The sequence below is a fragment of the Carlito syrichta genome, unplaced genomic scaffold, assembly GCF_000164805.1.
Source record: "Carlito syrichta isolate Samal-C Ts95f unplaced genomic scaffold, Tarsius_syrichta-2.0.1 Scaffold315987, whole genome shotgun sequence".
NCBI lineage: Eukaryota > Metazoa > Chordata > Mammalia > Primates > Tarsiidae > Carlito > Carlito syrichta.
This window is the reverse complement of record NW_007260083.1, coordinates 152,278-172,898: the sequence shown is the minus strand read 5'-3', so window position 1 is coordinate 172,898 and position 20,621 is coordinate 152,278. Positions and strand designations below refer to the sequence as shown.

At 46.7% G+C, this 20,621-nt stretch overlaps 1 protein-coding gene across 1 annotated transcript in view; it reads right to left on the bottom strand.

The window, feature by feature from the left end:
- Positions 1 to 20,621, bottom strand: part of WDR62 (WD repeat domain 62) — a 52,057-nt gene that overhangs the window by 27,634 nt on the left and 3,802 nt on the right. Inside the window, exons 2-12 of the mRNA XM_021706761.1 lie at positions 20,203 to 20,294; positions 19,346 to 19,408; positions 15,577 to 15,634; positions 15,165 to 15,335; positions 14,119 to 14,256; positions 13,795 to 13,977; positions 12,142 to 12,302; positions 9,912 to 10,101; positions 4,194 to 4,331; positions 2,558 to 2,736; positions 660 to 751 (exon numbers count right to left, since the gene is read on the bottom strand). Of these exons, the coding sequence (XP_021562436.1) occupies positions 660 to 751; positions 2,558 to 2,736; positions 4,194 to 4,331; positions 9,912 to 10,101; positions 12,142 to 12,302; positions 13,795 to 13,977; positions 14,119 to 14,256; positions 15,165 to 15,335; positions 15,577 to 15,634; positions 19,346 to 19,408; positions 20,203 to 20,294 (1,465 nt within the window). The remainder of the gene's footprint in view (positions 1 to 659; positions 752 to 2,557; positions 2,737 to 4,193; positions 4,332 to 9,911; positions 10,102 to 12,141; positions 12,303 to 13,794; positions 13,978 to 14,118; positions 14,257 to 15,164; positions 15,336 to 15,576; positions 15,635 to 19,345; positions 19,409 to 20,202; positions 20,295 to 20,621) is intronic.

The following is a 20,621-nucleotide window of genomic DNA, read 5'->3' as shown; positions in this document are numbered from 1 at the left end:
TTTTTGAGTTGGAGTCTCACTCTATTGCCCAGGTAGATAGTGTCAAAGCTGAGTTAGAAGATACCCAACTTATGTTCAATGTGGAACTGATTGCTTGATGTGTGGAAATAACCCCCACAGACCTGGTGTTAGAAGCATGTTATGAAAGTACAGTAGAAGAAAGTGAGTTAGTTGATTGCTACATTCTCAGAGAAGGAAAGCAGGTAAAGTCATACATACAGTTAGAGTGTTGGATAGGATTTAAAAGAAAAAAACTTGAAGAATCTAAGTGAAGGGTACGTGAGTGTTCATTACAATGTCCTGGCAGTTTTTCTGTCGGTGTCAAACTTTCTCAGAATAATGTCCAACAATCTATCTCCTCCAGCAGAGGACGGGCTCATTCATACATTCACTCATTCACACACTCACCTCTTTAGCTTGGGTGCTGTGGCGAGTGCCAGGACCAGTGGTGAGGAAGTCAAGCTGAGTCCGGCCTGCAGGTGTCTTGCTTTCTGAAGTCCCAGCTACTCTGGTCTCAGAGTCCAGCAACAGGGTCCCTTACTAAACACAGGACTCCCAGTTGTCATTCACAGCCCCACCAGACATCAGCTAGTCCTTTCTGTGGCTCTGCCAGAGGGATCACGCCCCTGCCATCCCCCTACCAACTGCCGTGGGCTCACCTGTCTCGGGCTTGGAATACTCCAGGCATAACACCTCAGCATCATGGGCCTCCACTTTGACCAGCTCATCCATGAAGTGCAGCTCATGGATCCTGGGAGACACACACATTGCCCTCTGTACTCTGGCAGAAGCTCCCATACCCCAGCCCTTGGCACTCTGTCACTGCTTAAAAAAAAAAGGTCAGGACAGCCAAGTAGGCAATATAGGAACCCCCTAACATGGCCACATAGTCTAGGGATGTACAACCATATCTTTTTTTTCTTTGAGTTGGAGTCTCACTCTGTCACCCAGACTGGAGTGCAGTGGCCACTCCCGGCCACCACAGCCTCGACCTGCTGGGCTCCGGCGATCCTTCCGCCTCAGTCTTCCAAGTAGCTGGAACTACAGGTGCGCTCTACCACGCCTGGCTGATTTTTTGATTTATTGTAGAGATGAGGTCTCGCCAAGTTGCCCAGGCAGGTTTTGAACCCACGGGCTCAGGAAATCCACTCACCTTGGCCTCCCAAAGTGCTGGGATTACAGGCTGAGCCACCGAGCCCGGCCCCAATTTTCCATTCTTAAAGAGTCTCAAATCTAGACCTTCCTCATTCTCTCCAAATGAAATTAGTCAACAGGTAGACCCAGCTCCTCCATTCTACCCATGTGATCTCAGTTCAGCTTCTCCTGTCTCAGTTAACCCATCTGAAAAATGGAGCTAATAAAAGCACTTATATCAGAGGGTCCATATCAGCGCCTGGCATAGGGGAAGAGTGTCATACCCATATTAATTAGCTCTTCCTACTGTTTGGCCACTCCTAGCAGAGCCTGTCAACATGAACGGTCTCCTGACATACTAAGTTGGCCTCAAGCAGTGACTGATATCAACACAATTGCTGATATTTAAAAATTGCAGAATTTCACAGAAAACACAATGTACACTTTATGCTCTTCTTAGACAATGGGAAGATATGATAACTTGGAGCCTGTTCTGGGTCTGGTGCTGCGTGGTGGTTGTCCCTTTGCAGGCACGTGTTCTCTAGTCCCCATCCCAGTCTCTTCCATCTCCCAAGAACTTCAACACCCAGGTGGTCACAGCAGTCATTTGTCATCTTTTTTTTCTTTTTTGAGTTGGAGTCTCACTTCATTGCCCAGGCTGGAGTGCAGTAGTACGCTCACGGCCACCCCAGCATCGACCTGCTGGGCTCTGGTGATCCTTCCTCCTCAGCCTTCCAAGTAGCTGGAACTACAGGTGCATGCTACCACGCCCAGCTAATTTTTGATCTATTGTAGAGACAAGGTCTCACCAAGTTGCCTGGGCTGGTCTCGAACCTGCAGGCTCAGGCAATCCACTCGCTTTGGCCTCCCAAAGTGCTGGGATTACAGGCTGAGCCACTGAGCCTGACTGTCATTTGTCATCTTAAACATGACAGGGCTGATGTTCTGCCAGTACCTGTTGGGCTGGTAACATCTTGACAAACCTGTACAGGGTGGGTAAACAGCCTGACACCTCAAATGACCAGCCTCTTGGCCTCTCTCCCAGGGCCACCGGGACCCTCTCCAGCTGGTATCCTCCTTGACAGTTCAGCATTGGTACCACATGGCCAGTCAAAGTGTCACTGTATCCTAGAGTCATGTGAGTTTGCCTGTCTACTCTATAGACAAAGTTTGCACATCCCAGCTGCTAAGGCTCCAGTAGTTACCCTGATCTCAGCCCTTCTGAAAACTATGGTTTCCTGTTTAAGTTCCTGTTTAAGTCCTGTTTAAGTTCCCAGGGGTGGCTGATTACCGGACTGCTAGTCACAGCCCCTCATTCCTGATGGGCAGTTGGAGATGCCCAGGTCAAGGCTCCTTCCCACTGCTCTGAGAACCCAAGTCGGAGCTAGGAGGTGTACACTAGATACCGCTAGGGTCCACTTGCCTCAGATTTCCACTTCGGTCGCCTGAAGCCAAATGCTGGCCATCAGGACTGACCTGCATGACTCGCACCCCAGCTTTCACGTCCATGGGTGTTCCATTCTCACTCCCCCGGTCTGGGAAGTGTGACGTGTCTTGCAGGTGCTGGATGTCATTCTCCACATACACTACCTTCAGTAGGGTCTGCAGGAAGAAGAGGCCTGAGGTTAGTGTGTGAGGAGCTCAGAAGCACCTTTGAAATTCTGTACCTCCCCACAACCAGTCTCCCCTTCTTCATTAGTAATACAACTATGATTCTGAGCTGGGAGCTTCACCAATCAGAACAACTATGGTTTCCTGCCTCCCTTGCAGCTAGATGAGGGCATGTGAATACATTCTGGGCATGAGACAGAAAGCAAGCAAGCACTCTTCTGCCTCCTGTTCCTCATCCTGCTGCCTAGAACTTGGATTTGATTGCTGGAGCCCCAACAGTCAAGAGGACAAGGAGCACTCACTTTGATGACAGAGTGGAGAGCTGGAAGGCCCTTGGGTCCCTAAAGGATTCCTGCAGCCAAAACAGTCTGAACTGGTTACCTCAGACTACTTGTATGAGCCAGAAAGCCAAACTTTTACTTGTTTTGAGTTTTTCTGTTGTGTGTAGCTAAACAATAGTGCAGTATCTGCTACCTAATCCTGCATCAAGGGCCTATTTCATTCCAGCCACACTGTCTTCTTTCAGGTTTTCCAACTCACCCAGCTCTTTCCCACCTCAGGGCCTTTGCACAGGGTATTCCCTAAGTGTGGAATCCCCTCCCCTCCTCTCTTTACTCCTCCCAGTCTTCCAAATCTCAAGTTTGTTATCTCTTCCTCAGGAAGCTGCTCATGATGTCCCAGATAAGATCACATGATACTGTGATATATCCTACTAGCACCCTGCACATTTTCTTTCATGGTGCTTATCATACTTGTAGTTACAGATAATTAGTTCAGTTATCAGTTCACTGTCTTCCTCCCCTAGACTATATGTGCCACAAAGGCAGAAGAAGGGTCCTAGTCACTTCTATGTTCCCAGCTTGTAGCAAAGCACCTGGCACTGACCTTAACAAGTACATGCAGAATAAACGAATGCGTGATTCAGATCTCAGCTCCCCAGAGAAGCTCCCTCGCTGAACTAGCAATACTAACCAAAATTTCTTCAGCAAACTTTTCTCCCCAACCTCCCATCATGGCTCTCTCCAGCATCCTACCAGCACCCCCACCTGCGGCCTCCCTGCGTGGCAGCTAGTAGACAGGAAGCCCTGCATGGGGCTCTCTCATCAGGGGTTCTCTCAGGGAGTTCTGACTCAAGACTTGAGAAACAATTCCATCTCTGCTGGGTGTGTTAGGATGCCTGGAGTGGCCATGTCCACACACATCTGGAGACCAGAAGCCAACTGGCAGAGAATCAGAGAAGACAGATCACGCCACCACAAAAGGAGAGAGAAGGAGAGTGAGTGAAACACGAGGAAGGGACGGAGAGTGGCCCATCTTGGTTCCTAGTTCTTGCCCCTAGTGAAGCCAGTCTATGTCTGCATTCTGTAAGACTCCTTCCTGTCCCTGCAGCCTAGCTTAAAAGTAGGTCTTTGCTCTTCTTGAAAGGTGATTCACAAGAAGTCACTCACATTGCTGAAGACGTTTTTCTGCCAGTGAGAATCGAGGCTGCTATCTAAGTTCCAGAAGCGAATGGTGTTGTCTGAGGAACAAGTCAGAAAAGATCCTGATGGCAAACAAGCTCTCTGATCTTCACACTCAGGATACACCTACAGCTCCCAGAAAATAAGACAAAAATGTGATTCATTACAACCATCTGAATGACAGCACTATGATATCGTGCTGCAGTTTGGTTAAAAAAAAAAAAAAGTTAAAGATAAACAGGATAATGCAATAACTCCTACATTAAAAAAGATACTATATACCACCCATGTTCCACCTTCAGCCCAGGCCTTAAACTATCCCCACAAATAAATTTCAAAGGGAAATGAGCAGCTTAGCCAAAAATCACTAAGCATGAAAGAAACCAAGTATCGCAAGCAAGAAGCAGCAGAAACAAAAGAGTCTAACAAGATTTCAGATATTGTAATTATCAGGTCAGGCATGGTGACACATGCCTGTAATCCCAGCTACTCTGAAGGCTGATGCAGGAGGATTGCCTGAGCCCACGAGTTCAAGTCCAGCCTGGCCAACCATATAAGACTATGTTTCAAAAACAAACAAACTGAAATTATCAGACAGAATATAAATTATGTTTAATAACTCTGACAAGATAAAAGTATGTAGCCAACCAGAAATTATAAAGATTAACCAATCAGGGCTAAAAAGGAACAAAATAGAACTGCTTCTAGAAATGAACAATAAAACATATTAAAAACCAAAGATTAGACACAGTTGAGAAGAAAATCAAATGAACTGAAAGACAGAACTAAAGACTTTGTTTGTTTATTTAGAGTCAGAGTCTCACTCTGTTACCCAGGCTGGAGTATAGTGGCATGCACATGGCTACTGCAGCCTCGATCTGTTGGGCTCAGGTGAGCCTTTCGCCTCAGCCTTCCAAGTAGCTGGGACTACAGGTGTGCGCCACCACACTTGGGTTATCTTTTTATTTATTGTAGGGATGAGATCTCGTCATGTTGTCCAGGTTGGTCTTGAATTCCTGGGCTCAAACAATCCTCTCACCTAGGTCTCTCAAAGTGTTGAGATTAGAGGTGTGAGTCACTGCACCTGGCCTACAGACATTATTTAGAATGAAGGGACAAAATGACAACTTCTAAAGAAATTTCAAAATACAGAAGATTGAGTTCTGGGAAAATTATAGTAGCAGCATAGATTTTTTTTTAAATCTCCCAAAATCCCCACATAAGAAAAAGCTCAACAGATAGCAAAACCAAAAACCCACAGACAACATTTACAGCAAAAGTGAGTGACAAAATATCCCCATACACTCCCCAAAATAAGCAAGTAGAAACAAACCATCATCAGTCACAAGACCTACATTATCAACATGCATATGGAAGAATAAAAGAAGGAATGAGGCATCTGACAGACCTAAAAACAGGATAACCCCAATGTGGCCAACCGAAAGCATTCTTTGGAAAGCACATGAGCCAAACTGAACATCAGCTGAAACTGGGAGGGTTTTAATCACTCCAGTAGTAGCTGAGGGCAAGGGGTTGGCTGTGAGGCCTAAAGGGACAGGAGCAGGCAAGGCCCTGAACTCTCTCAAAACTGACCTGCCAGAGTCCTTCCAGGTCAAAGCCCCACACCAAAGGGAAGCTGCTGGGAGTGGAAACAAAACTGATCACAACAGGAACAAGAGAGATAAAGAGGAGAGTCTGATAAAAGTAGAGATATCACACATAAATAGGAACCAAAAAGGCAGTATTAGAAAGGAGGCTGCCATTGTTTCAAAACACTATAAAAATAACAGAAGATAGAGTTCTTTCTTGTGAAGTAAGAACATCTGTCCTGAAGCATACCAACTTCTAAAAATTCAGAAAAACTGAATTTTTATCATATAAAAATGAACAACAACAAAAGGACCCAGGTCAAATCCAAAATAGTTACTCTTTAAAAAAATAAATAAATAAAATAAATAAAAAGCCGGGCTTGGTACCTCAGCCTGTAATCCTGCGCTTTGGGTGGCTGAGGTGAGTGGATTGCCTGAGCCCATGAGTTCGAGACCCGCCTGGGCAACTTGGCGAGACCTCATCTCTACAATACATAAAAAATTAGCCGGGTGTGGTAGCGTGCGCCTGTAGTTCCAGTTACTTGGAAGGCTGAGGCGGAAGGATCGCCGGAGCCCAGCAGGTCAAGGCTGTGGTGGCCAGGAGCGTGCCCTGCACTCCAGTCTGGGCGACGGAGTGAGACGCCAACTCAAAAAAAAAAAAAAAGAAAAGCATACCAGAAACACATGCTCACAATACAGATTAAAAACTATAACTTATTATTTCAAAATAAGGCATAAGATAATTTTTAAATGCTCGAAGATATGAAAAACAACTTAGAAATGCTCAGACACAAGGTGACTGAATTCAAAGAAAGAATTAGAAATAAGTGGAGAAATCATTTTAGAAATCAAAGCCAAAAACGGAAACAACCTAATAGTGAAGAAACACAAAAAGGTATTAAGAAATAGGTGAGACCGGGCTCGTTGGTTCAGCCTGTAATCCCAGCACTTTTGGAGGCCGAGGTGAGCGGATTGCCTGAGCCCACGGGTTCGAGAACAGCCTGGGCAACTTCGAGACCTCGTCTCTACAATAAATCAAAAATTAGCCGGGCATGGTAGCATGTATCTGTAGTTCTAGCTACTTGGAAGGCTGAGGCGGAAGGATCGCCGGAGCCCAGCAGGTCGAGGCCGCGGTGGCCGGGAGCGGCCACTGCACTCCAGTCTGGGTGACAGAGTGAGACTCCAACTCAAAAAAAAAAAAAGAAATCAGTGAAAAGGAAAAAATTATTAAAAATCAAAGAGAAGGCCAGGCATGGTGCCTTAGGCCTGTAATTCTAGCACTTTGAGAGGTCAAGGCAGGAGTACCACTTGAAGGCGGCATTTGAGACCAGCCAAGGCAAAACAGCGAGATATCTCTATAAAAAAAAAATAAACATAATGAAAGAGGGCAACTCCCTCAGGTTCCCTCCCACTGTGGGAGCTTTTATGTCCTCTTAATAAATCCTGCTTTCAGCCGGGCTCGGTGGCTCAGCCTTGTAATCCCGCGCCTTTGGGAGGCTGAGGTGAGTGGATTGCCTGAGCCCGTGGGTTTGAGACCCGCCTGGGCAACTTGGCGAGACCTCATCTCTACAATAGATCAAAAATTAGCCAGGCGTGGTAGTGCGCGCCTGTAGTTCCTGCTACTTGGAAGGCTGAGTCGGAAAGGATCGCCGCAGCCCAGCAGGTCGAGGCTGCGGTGGCTGGGAGCAGCCACTGCACTCTGGTCTGGGCGACAGAGTGAGACTCCAACTCAAAAAATAAATAAATAAATAAAAATAAATAAATACATAAATCCTGCTTTCAAAAAAATAATAAGCCGGGCTCGGTGGCTCAGCCTGTAATCCCGCGCCTTTGGGAGGCTGAGGTGAGTGGATTGCCTGAGCCCACGGGTTCGAGACCCGCCTGGGCAGCGAGACCTCATCTCTACAATAAATCAAAAAATCAGCTGGGCATGGTAGCGCGTGCCTGTAATTCCGGCTACTTGGAAGGCTGAGGCGGAAGGATCGCCGGAGCCCAGCAGGTTGAGGCTGCGGTGGCCGGAAGCGGCCACTGCACTCCAGTCTGGGCAACCGAGTGAGACTCCAACTCAAAAAAAAAAAAAAAAAATAAAATAATAATAATAATGAAAGAAATTAAAGAGATGTGACTACTATTAAAGCTAGGCAAAGAAGATCTGATACACAGATAATAGAAGTCCCCAAAGAAAACAAACATAAGGAAAAAGAAAAAAATACTAAAAGCCTTAATTCAAGACTATATTGACCTTTAAAAACCAATGCCAAGATATAGTCTAGTAACATTATAGTTTTGGGCTGGGCATGATGGCTCAAGCCTGTAATTCCAGCACTTTGGGAGGCTGAGGCAAGAGGACTGCCTGAGCTCAGAGGTTGAAGACCAGCCTGGGCAACTTAGCGAGACCTTGTCTCTATAATAAATCAAAAAATTAGCTGGGCAAGGTGGCGCACACCTATAGTTCCAGCTACCAGCTACTTGGAAGGCTGAGGCAGAAGGATCACCTGAGCCCAGCAGGTCAAGGCTGCAGTGGCTGTGAGCGTGCCACTGCACTCCAGCCTGGGCAACAGAGTGAGACTCTGACTCAAAGAAAAAAAAAGAAATAGAAAAACTGGACATAGAACATTAGAGCTATAGAAGAGAGAGAATAGAGTAGAAACAATTCCCAAATTGATACTGGCTGAGAATTTTCCAGAACTGATAAAAAGACCCATTTACAGATACTTTCATTGAGCGGATATATTTATGTGTGTGTGTTACATGTGTTTTTGTGTGTATATACATATATATATATACACACATACATATAAACAATGAGTGGATGTAAAGAAAATGAACTGAGAGGACATATAATAAACTGATAACACTGGGAGCAGGGTTGGGGGTAGGGAGGTCATCATGTAGAGTCTTACTGTATATTTCACCTTTTCCTCCAAATTTTTAAAAATTTAATGTATATTTTATACATAATTTAAAAAAAGTGATTAAGTAACATTCTTGTTAAGTGAAAAAAGTGCTGTCAAGAAAACATCAGATTCATGAAGGCAGATGGATTCAAGCAGAGCCAAAGGGCTGAATTATGCCTATTCAAAAGGACAAAGTTCTTTCTCATAATCCTGAATTTGGCCACTGAAAATATAATTTCTCTAGGATAAACATTTTCAGGAAAAAAAACCAAAAACCAAAAAACAGTAGAATACAATTCTTCCACCAGCTGTTTTTTTTTTGAGTCGAAGTCTCACTCTTGTCGCCCAGGTAGGAGTGCAGTGGCATGCTCATGGCCACCACAGCCTCGACCTGCTGGGTTTAGGTGATCCTTCCACCTCAGCCTTCCAAGTACCTGGAACTACAGACACATGCCACCATGCCCGGCTAGTTTTTGTGATTTATTGTAGAGATGAAGTCTCACCAAGTTGCCCAGGCTGGTCTCAATCTCCCCGGCTCAGGCAATCCTCTTGCCTTGGCCTCCCAAAGTGCTGGGATTACAAGCTGAGCCACCGCACCCGGCCGACCACCAGCTGTCGTATATGCAAGGAATACTTACAAAATCTTTCATTTTTAAAACCCACAAATTCATTCTCAGAAAATAAAAACTTCCGACACTTAAAAAAAGAAAAAAGCAGTAAAATGCTCAAATGATTCTGACAGCAAGCTCTCTGAGGGACAGGCATTCCTACTGCAGGGTCTGTGCTCTTGCTACTCTCCCCAACAAATCCATGCCTCACTCGTTCACTTCCTGCAGGTCCTGATCAAATGTGACATCCCAGAGTGGCCTTCCCTGAACTCACCTCTCTAGAATAGCACACCTCAATCCCCTTTCCCCTTCTGTTTCATTTTTCTTCAGAGAGGTTTTATATAACACACTACTTGGCATGTTATATACTGATGATGCTTTCAGGTTTAACTTCCTACCCAAAAATAAGCTTCATGAGGGCAGGATTTTTGTCTGTTTCCTTCCTAGCTGTGTCTCCAGCACCTAGAACAAGGCCTGACACATAGTAAGGGGTCAATGAGTATCTTTGGAAGGAATTACTAAATGGATTCCCCGACCTCTGAGGAAGCTTCCTCCACCTGAACCCCTTAATGGAGACTGAGTAGGGGTGAAGGGAAGGAGAGAGGGGCTTACCTCCACGTTCCAGACGTAAGAGCTGTGGAAGAGCTCTGACCACATCTTGCCCACTTTGTTGATGTCCTTGACGTCCCAAATGTAGATGCTGTGATCCTTATACACACAGGACAGCCACTGGTGGATGGGGTCGAAGGTCAGGGCCACTGTGTCTGGGTAGACTGCTTCTGCCTTCCTGTGGAAGAGGAAGCTGACAAGGCCACAAGGGTCATCAATCACCATCAGTCACTGTGAGTAGTGACAACCATCTCTAGTGACACTGGCACTGCTTCCAGCATGGCAATGCCATCCTTCAGGGTGTTTGTGTCTGTCCATCTCTCCTATCCCAATTCCTTCTCTTTCTTCTCTCGTCCTTTGCTTCTAATATAGAGGTTATAAACTAGAAGCTTCTGCCTGGCCCCAAGAGCCTTTGAGTTTTTTACTCCTATTAGCATCTCTCTCTCCATTGGATATCACACTTGGAGAGATGAAAAATAAATAGATAAGAAAGAAGTAGCAGGGCTCAGTGGCTCAGCCTATAATCCCAGCACTTTGGGAGGCCGAGGCAAATGGATCGCCTGAGCCCGTGGGTTAGAGTACAGTACGGGCAACTTGGCGAGACCTCGTCTCTACAATAAACTAAAAAAAAAAAAAAAAAAAAAAAAATTGCCGGGCATGATAGCATGCGCCTGCAGTTCTGGCCACTTGGAAGTCTGAGGCGGAAGGATCGCTGGAGCCTAGCAGGTCGATGCTGGGGTGGCCATGAGCATGCCACTGCACTCCAGCCTGGGCAACGGAGTGAGACTTCAACTCAAAAAAAAAAAAAAAAAAGAAAGAAATAAAAACTTTTATCACCCTTCATTCCACTCAACCCAAGCTCCTGAGCATAGAAGGATAATGGGTATGCACCTCAAGCCTCCTCTCTCCTTTGCCTCACCAACACATGATCAAAAACTCCTGTGTGAGGGGGCTGGAGAGACCCCTGGCCTGGGGCCTCCCTACAAAGGCTACAGTTTACTGAGCACTTACTGTGTGCCAGGCTGAGAGTTTTAGCTCCAATAAATTCTCACAATTACTGAAAGAAGTAGGTACTATATTTTACAGATGAGCAAACTGAAGCACAGGGAGGTGCAGTGACCTCCTCAAGGCCACACAGCACACAACAGAAGCTAGCAGAGCAGGGCAGCCTGGGTACCAGAACATGCCACCTTCCGTTGATTGCTCACTCACCCTCTCTCTTCCTTCGTGTGCACTGTTCAGGCTCTCTCTTGGAAAATGCACCCAGGATCCAGGGTCTATCAATCCATAAAGAGGCAGCCCCAGACACCCAACATCCCCGGATTAGGTGGCCCCTTACACCTTAAAACAGACTTTATTAAAGACAAGCCACAGTTCAGCCCTTCCGTCCACTCTCAGCACAGCAACCAAGGGATCTAATATGCAAGGTCTGGTCACTTAACTCCAATGCCTGAAACCACTAGGGGCTGTTCACTGACTTTAGAACAGACTACAATACAAGTTCCTCCCACTGGACCTCATCCCTTACCACCCTCCCCTGACATACTGGGTTCCAGCCACATAGTCCCTTGCTATCCCTGCAACATGACAAGCCTGGTGTGTTGTTCCCTTATGGCCTTTATACTTGCTGCTGGGACCAGCTCTCCACACAGCTGGCTCCTTCTCTCCAGACAGCGGATCAACACAGCCCACCCCAGGTCCTCTCCCAGACCTTCTCCCTCCTGAGTTGCTACTTTATTTCACCGAGGCATCTGTGACTGTCTGAAATGATCTTGTTTGTGTACTTTTTGTGGCGCCCCCGCACCATACTACAGACTTCATGATGGCAGCGATTTTGCTGCTTCATTATAGTGATATCCCGCTTCCAGCCTAGGGCTGGCATTTAGTAGCCATTTAAGAAATGTCAGTCACATGGATGAAAACATCCCATTACAGTCTTGCCTGCTCTGAGTTTTTCTCCTTCATAGCACTTCCCACTATCTGAAAGTATTCTGTTTATTCTTTTGTTTGCTTATTGACTCTTTCTTCCCCACCCAGTCTCATTTCTTATTCTGGAGCTTGCTTTGGGAAGACAAAGACTTTTCTGCTTTGTTCACTGTGATAATACCCAGGGCTGAGAGTAATGACTAGTATTTGTAGGATGGCCAGAAAGGCAGACAGATCTGGAATCACAGATGGATTCCAGCTGACAGACTCTGAGTAGACCCCGCCTTTTCCCCCCATTGGGCAGTACCTGGGCTCCAGGCCCTGGGACACATCTACCCCAAGGTAGTGTGGCTTGGGCAGGTTGGTGAGGTAGTGCAGGCTGTGGGCCTGGAAGATGCGGACTATCCCGTCTGTGCAGCCACAGAAGATGAGCTCCTGGCTAACACAGAGGCAAGAAGACAGAGAGACCTGTGGGGGCAGAGGGGACCAACACAGCAGCCTTAGGCCTCCAAAGACGGCTTATAATTCCTGGGGTTTAAGAGAGGCATTTTAGCACATGTAGTCATTTTTGAAATCAGGACATAGCAGATAGACACTATTGAAAGACATGTGCCAGCAGGCAGGCAGAGGCACGAATTGAGAAACAGTTGTCATTGCTGTCTACAGGGAAACATAGTCGTGCATGGAAAACATCTGTTCAGCAGACTGCAACTTCAGATAGGTCACTTGCAGTAACGGGATTGAATTTTAGGCTTAAATTTTATTCACTATTGCTTAAAAACAACTTCAAAAGGTTATAGAAAAAACAGTTACAGTATATAAGGACTGTCTATTCTATCAGGAAGTATCAGACCTCTAGACAGAGCTTAAGGGAGTTTTTCCAAATCCACAGAGACTTAATTTATGCCTCATTTAGTGTTCGGGTGCTAAACATTTATCTGCTGAAAGCTTCTGACTTGCTTAAAAGCTGCTTAAATTCTAGTAAGAGGATTAAAATGAAAAAAGACAAACTGATGTTTAACCAACTAGGAAAGACAGATACATCTTGGAATTCTTTTTTTTTGAGTTGGAGTCTCAGTCTGTCGCCCAGGCTGGAGTGCAGTGGCACGCTCCTGGCCACCACAGCCTTGACCTGCTGGGCTCTGGCGATCCTTCCACCTCAGCCTTCCAAGTAGCTGGTACTACAGGCACGCGCGTTTTTTTATTTATTGTAGAGATGAGGTCTCGCCAAGTTGCCCAGGCGGGGCTCGAACCCTCGGGCTCAGGCGATCCACTCACCTCGGCCTCCCAAAGAGCTGGGATTACAGCTTGAGCCACCAAGCCCGGCCGAAATTCTTTCGCATGCCATTAACCTTGAAGGTGACCACTGCAAGAGAGCCATGAGAGCAAGCAAGGAACAGGTGCGAAAACCACAATGCTCCTGCCGACAGTCAATGGGGCAACTGATCTCAGAAAGGGAAAATAGCTTGGACTCAAAGCTCCAGATGCTAAAGAAAAGAAGCAAAGTTACTGATACAGCATCTTAAAAAATTTTATGTATTGTGTGTAGTCTTTTTTGACTGAAAAATTCTTAAGTCAATGGTACCTTAGATTTTTTTCAAAAAAATGCACCAGCCAAGGGTGCTCAGTGAAAAGAAATGTGACCTGGATCAAAGTGATGGGAAAATATTTGTAACCCTGACCCCATTTTGGGGTACCAGGCACTGTGCTAACTGCCTTACATATATCATCTCATGTGATTTCCTTATCAACTTTGTGAAGAAGGCAGCAGTATTTCTGTGTTATAGATGTGGAAACCGAAGCTCAGAGAGGGGGAGTCACTTGCCAACAGTCACATAAGCAGAATGTGTTTGGTCAGCTACCAGAAGGGACACTGCTGGGGATCCTTGGAGACACATATCATGGGCAAATGGTATTCTCCCTACCACCCCGGCCAATGGGAGAGAGGGAGGGGGGGTACCTTCAGGTTGATCCACTTCTCTAGTACCCTCTTCTTGTTGAACTGGCAGAGGAGGCCCGAGTAGGACACACAGAAGGTATAGCCTGCCATCTGGCCCCGACCACAGGCCACACCACAAAAGATGTTATTGTGCAGCTCACCCAGGATGCCTGAGCGCCCTACAAGGGGCACCGTGCCCGTCACCTGGAAGCACAGCAGGGCACCGTGAGACAATGTCCACACAGCCTAACGCCACCCCCAACAGGGCCACAATGGATCCTCACAACCAGTCACTAATGTTGATCCCCCCAGGGCCTGGCTGAGATGGCAGAGATAGAAACTCACCTTAGTTTCAGTGGAGACTTCCAAGAACCAGAACCTCACATGCCGGTTCCCAACAGTGACAAAATAGCTGCTGTCTTCTGAGAAGGAGAGGGCAATGACTCTGCAAGATACCTTGTTGGAGGCCACCACGATGTCTTTCTAGAATTAGTGCAGAGAAGCTTATGCCAGCACCTATCCCATCGAACTGTTGGTGCCTTTGTCCTCAGCCCCTGGTCTCCCTGTTCATCCCTGCACGTTGGTTTGCTTTGGACCTCCAAGAGCTTCTCTGTGGGGAAACCTGTATCTGGCACTCTCATCCTCCTAATCTATGGAGGATACCACCAAGGTTTGGAAACATCCCCAGTGAGAGTCAGTTCTGGAGCATTCTCTGAGAGTCTAGGCTCTGCGGGCCACATATGCTGTTGGGGACAGTCACAGCTAGGAGGTAAGGACAATACAACCTATGGCTGTTACAGATGGGATTGTAGCTCTGGGCCCTCCTCTGAGCCTTGCACGAGACAACCCATGGAATCTCCTAATAGCCTTATGAAGGAGATGCTTCTCTCTCACCCTGCCAGGTTCAGAGAGAGGGGCGTCACATGCTTCAGGTCACACAGCAGCTTATGGGCAGAACTAGGACTTGGTATCCACTTCTGCTGACTCCATGTCCTCCCCTAGCTATTCTAAAATCCAGCCTTCCAGTGCATATTAACTCCTGAAGTCTTACCTACAACTCAGTAAGTTGTAAGACAATGTTCTGGAAAACCCATAAACAACCAAATGTATCTATTATATCCATTTAACAGATGGGGAAACAGAGAGAGGTTAAGTCACTTGCTCAAGGTCACAGCTGGCCAATATTAAAATATTTATAATGATTTCACTAGCTGAGAGACTGTCCTGTGCCTTACAATAAGGGATAGGTATGCAGCGGGTGGTGCTCAATATATATCTGCCAGGTAAATGAGCACTTTACCAAGTTATTTCATTTAGTTCCCCCAATGCCCGAGACTCAGGACGCTTAGACAACTGGCTGCCTGCCCACATGCCCACTGGTTGGCTCTTACCTTCCAGTCCCAGACGTTGAGTACCATGTCATGCTGGTAGCCCATGGACACAATGTGCTTCATGTTGGGTGAGAAGGCCACACAGACCACACCATACTTGTGACCCAGCATCTCCGCCACTTGACTTTTCTCCTCCACATCCCAGATGCGCACTGCAGGCCTGTGCCCATTCTGGGAAAGGTGGAGTCATTACTGCTGCTGGGCTCTGTACAAGGCAGGGCTAGAGGGGCTGCCAGGGATGAAGTCGGCATTGCCACGGGGTGTGCTCAAAAGCCACCGCCCCCATCTGCTATGGGGCTTTTCTGGCCCAGGAAGGAGCTATTCCAGGGACTCCTAGGCCTGCTGGGAGCAGAAGGAATAGCTCCAAGACCCCACTCCCCAACCTTACCACTCAATCATAACTGTGACTCACCTCCCCTGTCACTATGTACTTCCCATCAGGGGAGAAGGCCAGAGCACTCAGAGACTTCCTGGGGACAAAGAAAGGAGTTGATCATGGGTTCTGCTGAGTCGAGGGCCTGGCTGAACTCATAGCACTCTGCCCAGTCCTGCCTTCAAGACTTAGAAAAGGCCGGGCTCGGTGGCTCAGCCTGTAATCCGCGCCTTTGGGAGGCTGAGGTGAGTAGATTGCCTGAGCCTGCGGGTTCAAGATTCGCCTGGGCAACTTGATGAGACCTCATCTCTATAATAAATCAAAATGAGCCAGGCATGGTAGCGCGCACCTGTAGTTCCAGCCACTTGGAAGGTTGAGGCGGAAGGATCGCCAGAGCCCAGCAGGTCGAGGCTACGGTGGCCGGGAGCGGCCACTGCACTCCAGTCTGGGAGACAGAGTGAGACTCTAACTAAAAAAAAAAAAAAAAAGACTCAGAAGAGGCCAGGAAAGGAGAGTTTGAGCAGCTCCCACTGAGCCAGTGCTGTCTGCATGTCCAGCAAAGCACACAACAAGATGGGGTAAAAGCAAAGGTTCCTTCTACCCTGAAACACCAGACTCAAATGGTGGACCCTGTACAGGGACTCTGCTTTCTTTTCCCCTCTGCAGAGGTAGGCACCCTAAGACCCTATTCACCCCATAACTCTGAGAAATACAGATGCAGGAAATGGTACAGACCTAGTCTAACTAAAAAGGTAGTACTGATGGGAGGACCCTGGCAGACATCACAGAGGCAGCCTGCAGCATGTGCTCCATTGCTAAACACTCAAGGTGTTCTGGAAAACCTATAAACAACCAAAATGTATCCCTGATATTTCTGGCTAGCTTGCACAGGAACTGAGTGACCAGACTAGTTTACAAGGCTTTTTTTTTTTTTTTGAGCTGGGGTCTCTGTTGCTCAGGCTGGAGTACAGTGGCATGGATCACGGCTCACCGCAGCCTCAACCTCCTGGGCTCAGGCAATCCTTCCGCCTCTTGAGTAGTTAGGACTACAGGCGTGCCTCAGCACGTTCAGCTAATTTTTTTATTTTGTAGAAGAGGACTCACCACGTTGCCCAGGCTGGTCTTGAGCTCTTGGACTCAAATGATCCTCCTGCCTAGGCCTTCCAAAGTGCTGGGATTACAGGCATAAGCCACCACACCCAATCTAGTTTGCATGCTTTTTTACAGCAAGATTCACCATTCCCAGATTGTACAGTCTTTCTTTTCACTCTCTTTTAATCCTTTTACTTTTGTTTCTAACAGTCTAGTAATTTTCTCCCTCACATGAGTTAGTAAATTGACATGCAGATAACTAAGTAAATGCCTCTAAGTGAGACTCTGAAAGCCTCAGAATATTTATCAAGTTAACTGTCTGGTAGCTTCCTGTTACTCCTTATAGCAGCAGACAGGAGAAGGTGCCTACCCGTCCTTCCACAAAAGCACAGCTTTGGTTTTAATTGAGATGGCAACGTGCCCAGTAGAATACATTTCTACCTCTCTTGCAGCTACAGGGGTATAGCTACATGACTTAGTGTGGTCAATGAGAGATAAACTGACTTACTGCGTGAGAATTCCAGAAATGCTCCTTAAAGGGAACACTTGTCCTGCTCCCCACCTGTTCCCCTCCTGAAACAAGGCCATGACTCCACATTGAGTCCTGAGGTAACCTCAAGAACAGAAACCTCTTAAGTGTGATGGAACAGAAAGACAGAAGCAATCGGGTCCCTGATGCTCACAGAGACAGCAACTCCCTGGGCTACCAATCTCCAGACTTATTATGTACAGGAAGAACATACCCCTGTGTTTTAAGCTATGCTTGTTGGGGGTTTCTGCTGTCTGTAGCCACCCGTCACAAGCTCCAACCTCTGTCCAGCCCTCAGCAAATGCTGTAAGGGCATCACTGCATTGATTCTTCATGCATGTTCCACAGAGCCAGGACTCTCATTAGTCAATTTTGTAGATGAAGAGACCTCAACATAGGGAAGTCTCCTGCCAAGATTACCTAACCAGATGGGCAGAGTCCTGACCTCTAGACCAGTAGTTCTGGGTTCTGCCTCTACATCAGAATTTCCCTGGGAGCTTTTGAAAAATGCCAAAGCTTTCCTAAGTCTAGGTTGGTGAAAATTTGGTGAGGAACAGGTTATCTGAATAGTCTCAGAAAAGATGTCCCAAGATACTTTTTTCTTTTTTGAGTCAGACTCTGTTACCCAAACTGAAGTGTAGTAGCATACTCATGGCTACCACAGCCTTGACTTGCTGGGCTCAGGCGATCTTTCCCCTCAGTCTTCCAAGCAGTTGGAACTACATGCATGTGCTACCACACTCGGCTAATTTTTTTTTTTTTTTTATTGTAGAGACAAGGTCTTGCCAAGTTGCCCAGGCTGGTCTCAAACCCCTAGGCTCAGGCAATCCTCTCATCTTCCTCCCCAAAATACTGATATTAAAGGCATGAGCCACCGTGCCTGGTCCCCAAGATACTTAATAACCACAAAGGGGAATAGAGAGGCTCTGAAGTGGAGAAATCTGGCAGACATTACCTCAACCAAGTGCCCCAAGTGAATACCACCAGTATAGGAGACTCCTGACAGAATGCACTGAGAATTTCTTTTGAGGTATTCCTGCCAAAGTTGCAGAACCTGAATCTATCCATAAGGAAGCATCAAACAAACCCAAACGTTTGGACATTCTACAAAATACCTAGTCTGTAATCCTCAAAAAAGTGTCGAGGTCATGAAAGCCGAGAAAAGACAGAGGAGCCACTTCAGCCTGAAGGAGATTGAAGGGACAGCTAAATGCAATGTGTGATCCTAGAAGGATCCTTTGGCTATAAAGGACATTCTTGGGACAAATGGTGAAATTTGAATGGAGTCATCTGAGGAGTAGACGGTAGTGCTGTACCAATTTTAATTTCCTGATTTTTCTGCATGTAGTATGACTTAGAAAAAATTATGTCATAATTTTTTTGGTAGGAAATACATAAGTATTTAGAGATGTAGGGGCATCGTGTCTATAATTTATACTCAAATAGCTCAGAAAATTAATATGCATCTAGACAGAGAATGATAGAGCAAATGTGGTAAAATGTTAACATTTGGAAATATGGTGAAAGGTATATAGGGATTTCTCTGCACTTGGTGTTATTCCATGACCCTCTCCCCTCAAGGCCCACAGTGAAGCTTCTGCCTGTTCCCGTCTCCCCCTCACCTGCTCCCCTATTTCTGGCACTCAGATCCTTAGCAACTTCTAGAACACCTGAGATTCCTTTTTTTTTTTTTTTTTTTTAGTTGGAGACTCATTCTGTTGCCTAGGCTGGAGTGCAGTGGTATACTCACAGCTACCGCAGCCTCAACCTGCTGGACTCAGGCCATCCTTTCACCTCAGTCTATCCTTCCACCTCAGCCTTCCAAGTTGCTGGAACTACAGGCACACACCACCATGCCTGGCTAATTTTTTTTTTGTGTTTTTTTTAAATAGAGATGAGGTCTCACCAAGTTGCCCAGGCTGGTCTCAAACTCAGGCAATCCTCTCAGCTGACTGGTTTATAGTCTATCTCCCCCAATGGGCTGATACAGAACACTGCTAGCTGTTCCCAGCACTTGGAACAGCACCTAGCACAGAGTGAACTCTCTGTGAATGTTGTTGAACCAACAGGTGAGTGGAGGAGTAAGTAAACTACCCACGAGTACCTCCAGGCTATATAGGTAAGTGGAAGTGTGCCAAGAACCTAGTCCCAGCCCTGCCCTGTGCCCAAGCCCCAGCCCCAGCCTACCTGGCGGTGTTAAAAATGTGCCGCTGCTTGTTCTCCTTGGGGTCCAAAACCACCACCACACAGCTGGGGAGAAAGAGGAAAATGTACCTCACCTGGAGGGAGTGTTGGGGTCCAGGGATGATTCTATTCCCAACAGAAAAGTCCACATATAAACAAGCCTCCCTCTGAACACAACAGTCTCTCAGCTGGTCTCCTCCTCCAGGTGTTGATGACGATAATTCTAGGGCACCTCACATTATTAACTTGTTCTTAAATAGAAACCAACACATTCTCTGTGGCCAGTATTCTGGCAGGCCCTAGGCTAACAAACACTTTATGTGCTTAATCTCTTTAAATCCTCACAACTGCCAGGTGAGGTCAAGACTCTTTAGGCACATTTTAACAGATGAAGAAACTGAAACCCAGAGAGGGGAAGCCTTGGCAAGTGCTAGGCTAGATCAGTATTTATGAAATAAAAAGCTGCAGGATCTCCTTCAGAACTCTCAACTACCCAGTCAAAGGGTATCACTAGCTCTCTTTTGCAGAGGTAGGAGCAGAGGCTTGTCGAGTGGGTAAAGCTGGGACATAGAATTGGGTTACCTGACACCACAGCTTGGGTTTTCACCACGTGTCTTTCCCAGAATCAGTGCCACCTCCCACTCTGAGTCACAGTTAAGGTTTTCATAGCACTTATTAAATGCCAGGTACTGTTTTAGACACAGATGGGCCCATGGAATCCTCTCCACAGCCCTCAGAGGTTGGCAGCATTGACCACATTCTACAGATGGGAACTCTGAGGCCCAGAGAGATTCACCAATGACTTCAGGCTCCAAATTTCCTAACAATGATTTGCCACTGAGACCCATTCATTTGCTTACCCTGCCAGGTAGGCCACGTGGCCTGTGCCAGGGTCACAGGTTAGGCCACTGCTATTCTGAGCTGTGATGCCAAGCACCTTCTCGAGTGATACCTGAAAAGAAAAGGCCTGAGTCAGAAGCACCTGCCCCAGCAGGTCCCACATGGCACAGTTGTCTCAGTCACCCATTCAATTCATGCTGCATTCCCACACACATCCACTGAGCTTCTATGGTCATGCTACCTAGCAGCAGTGAACACTTGTTCTCAACATACCTTTGGCAAACGCAATACTACATGAAGGGCAGGGAGTGGTGAGGAAGACAGACAAAAGTCCCGGAGCTCACATTCTACCGGTAATAAGGATGGAGAGCAAAGAAAAGGAGAACAAATATGCAAAATAGATGGCAGAGGAAAATAAAGCAGGAAAAGAGACTGGGAG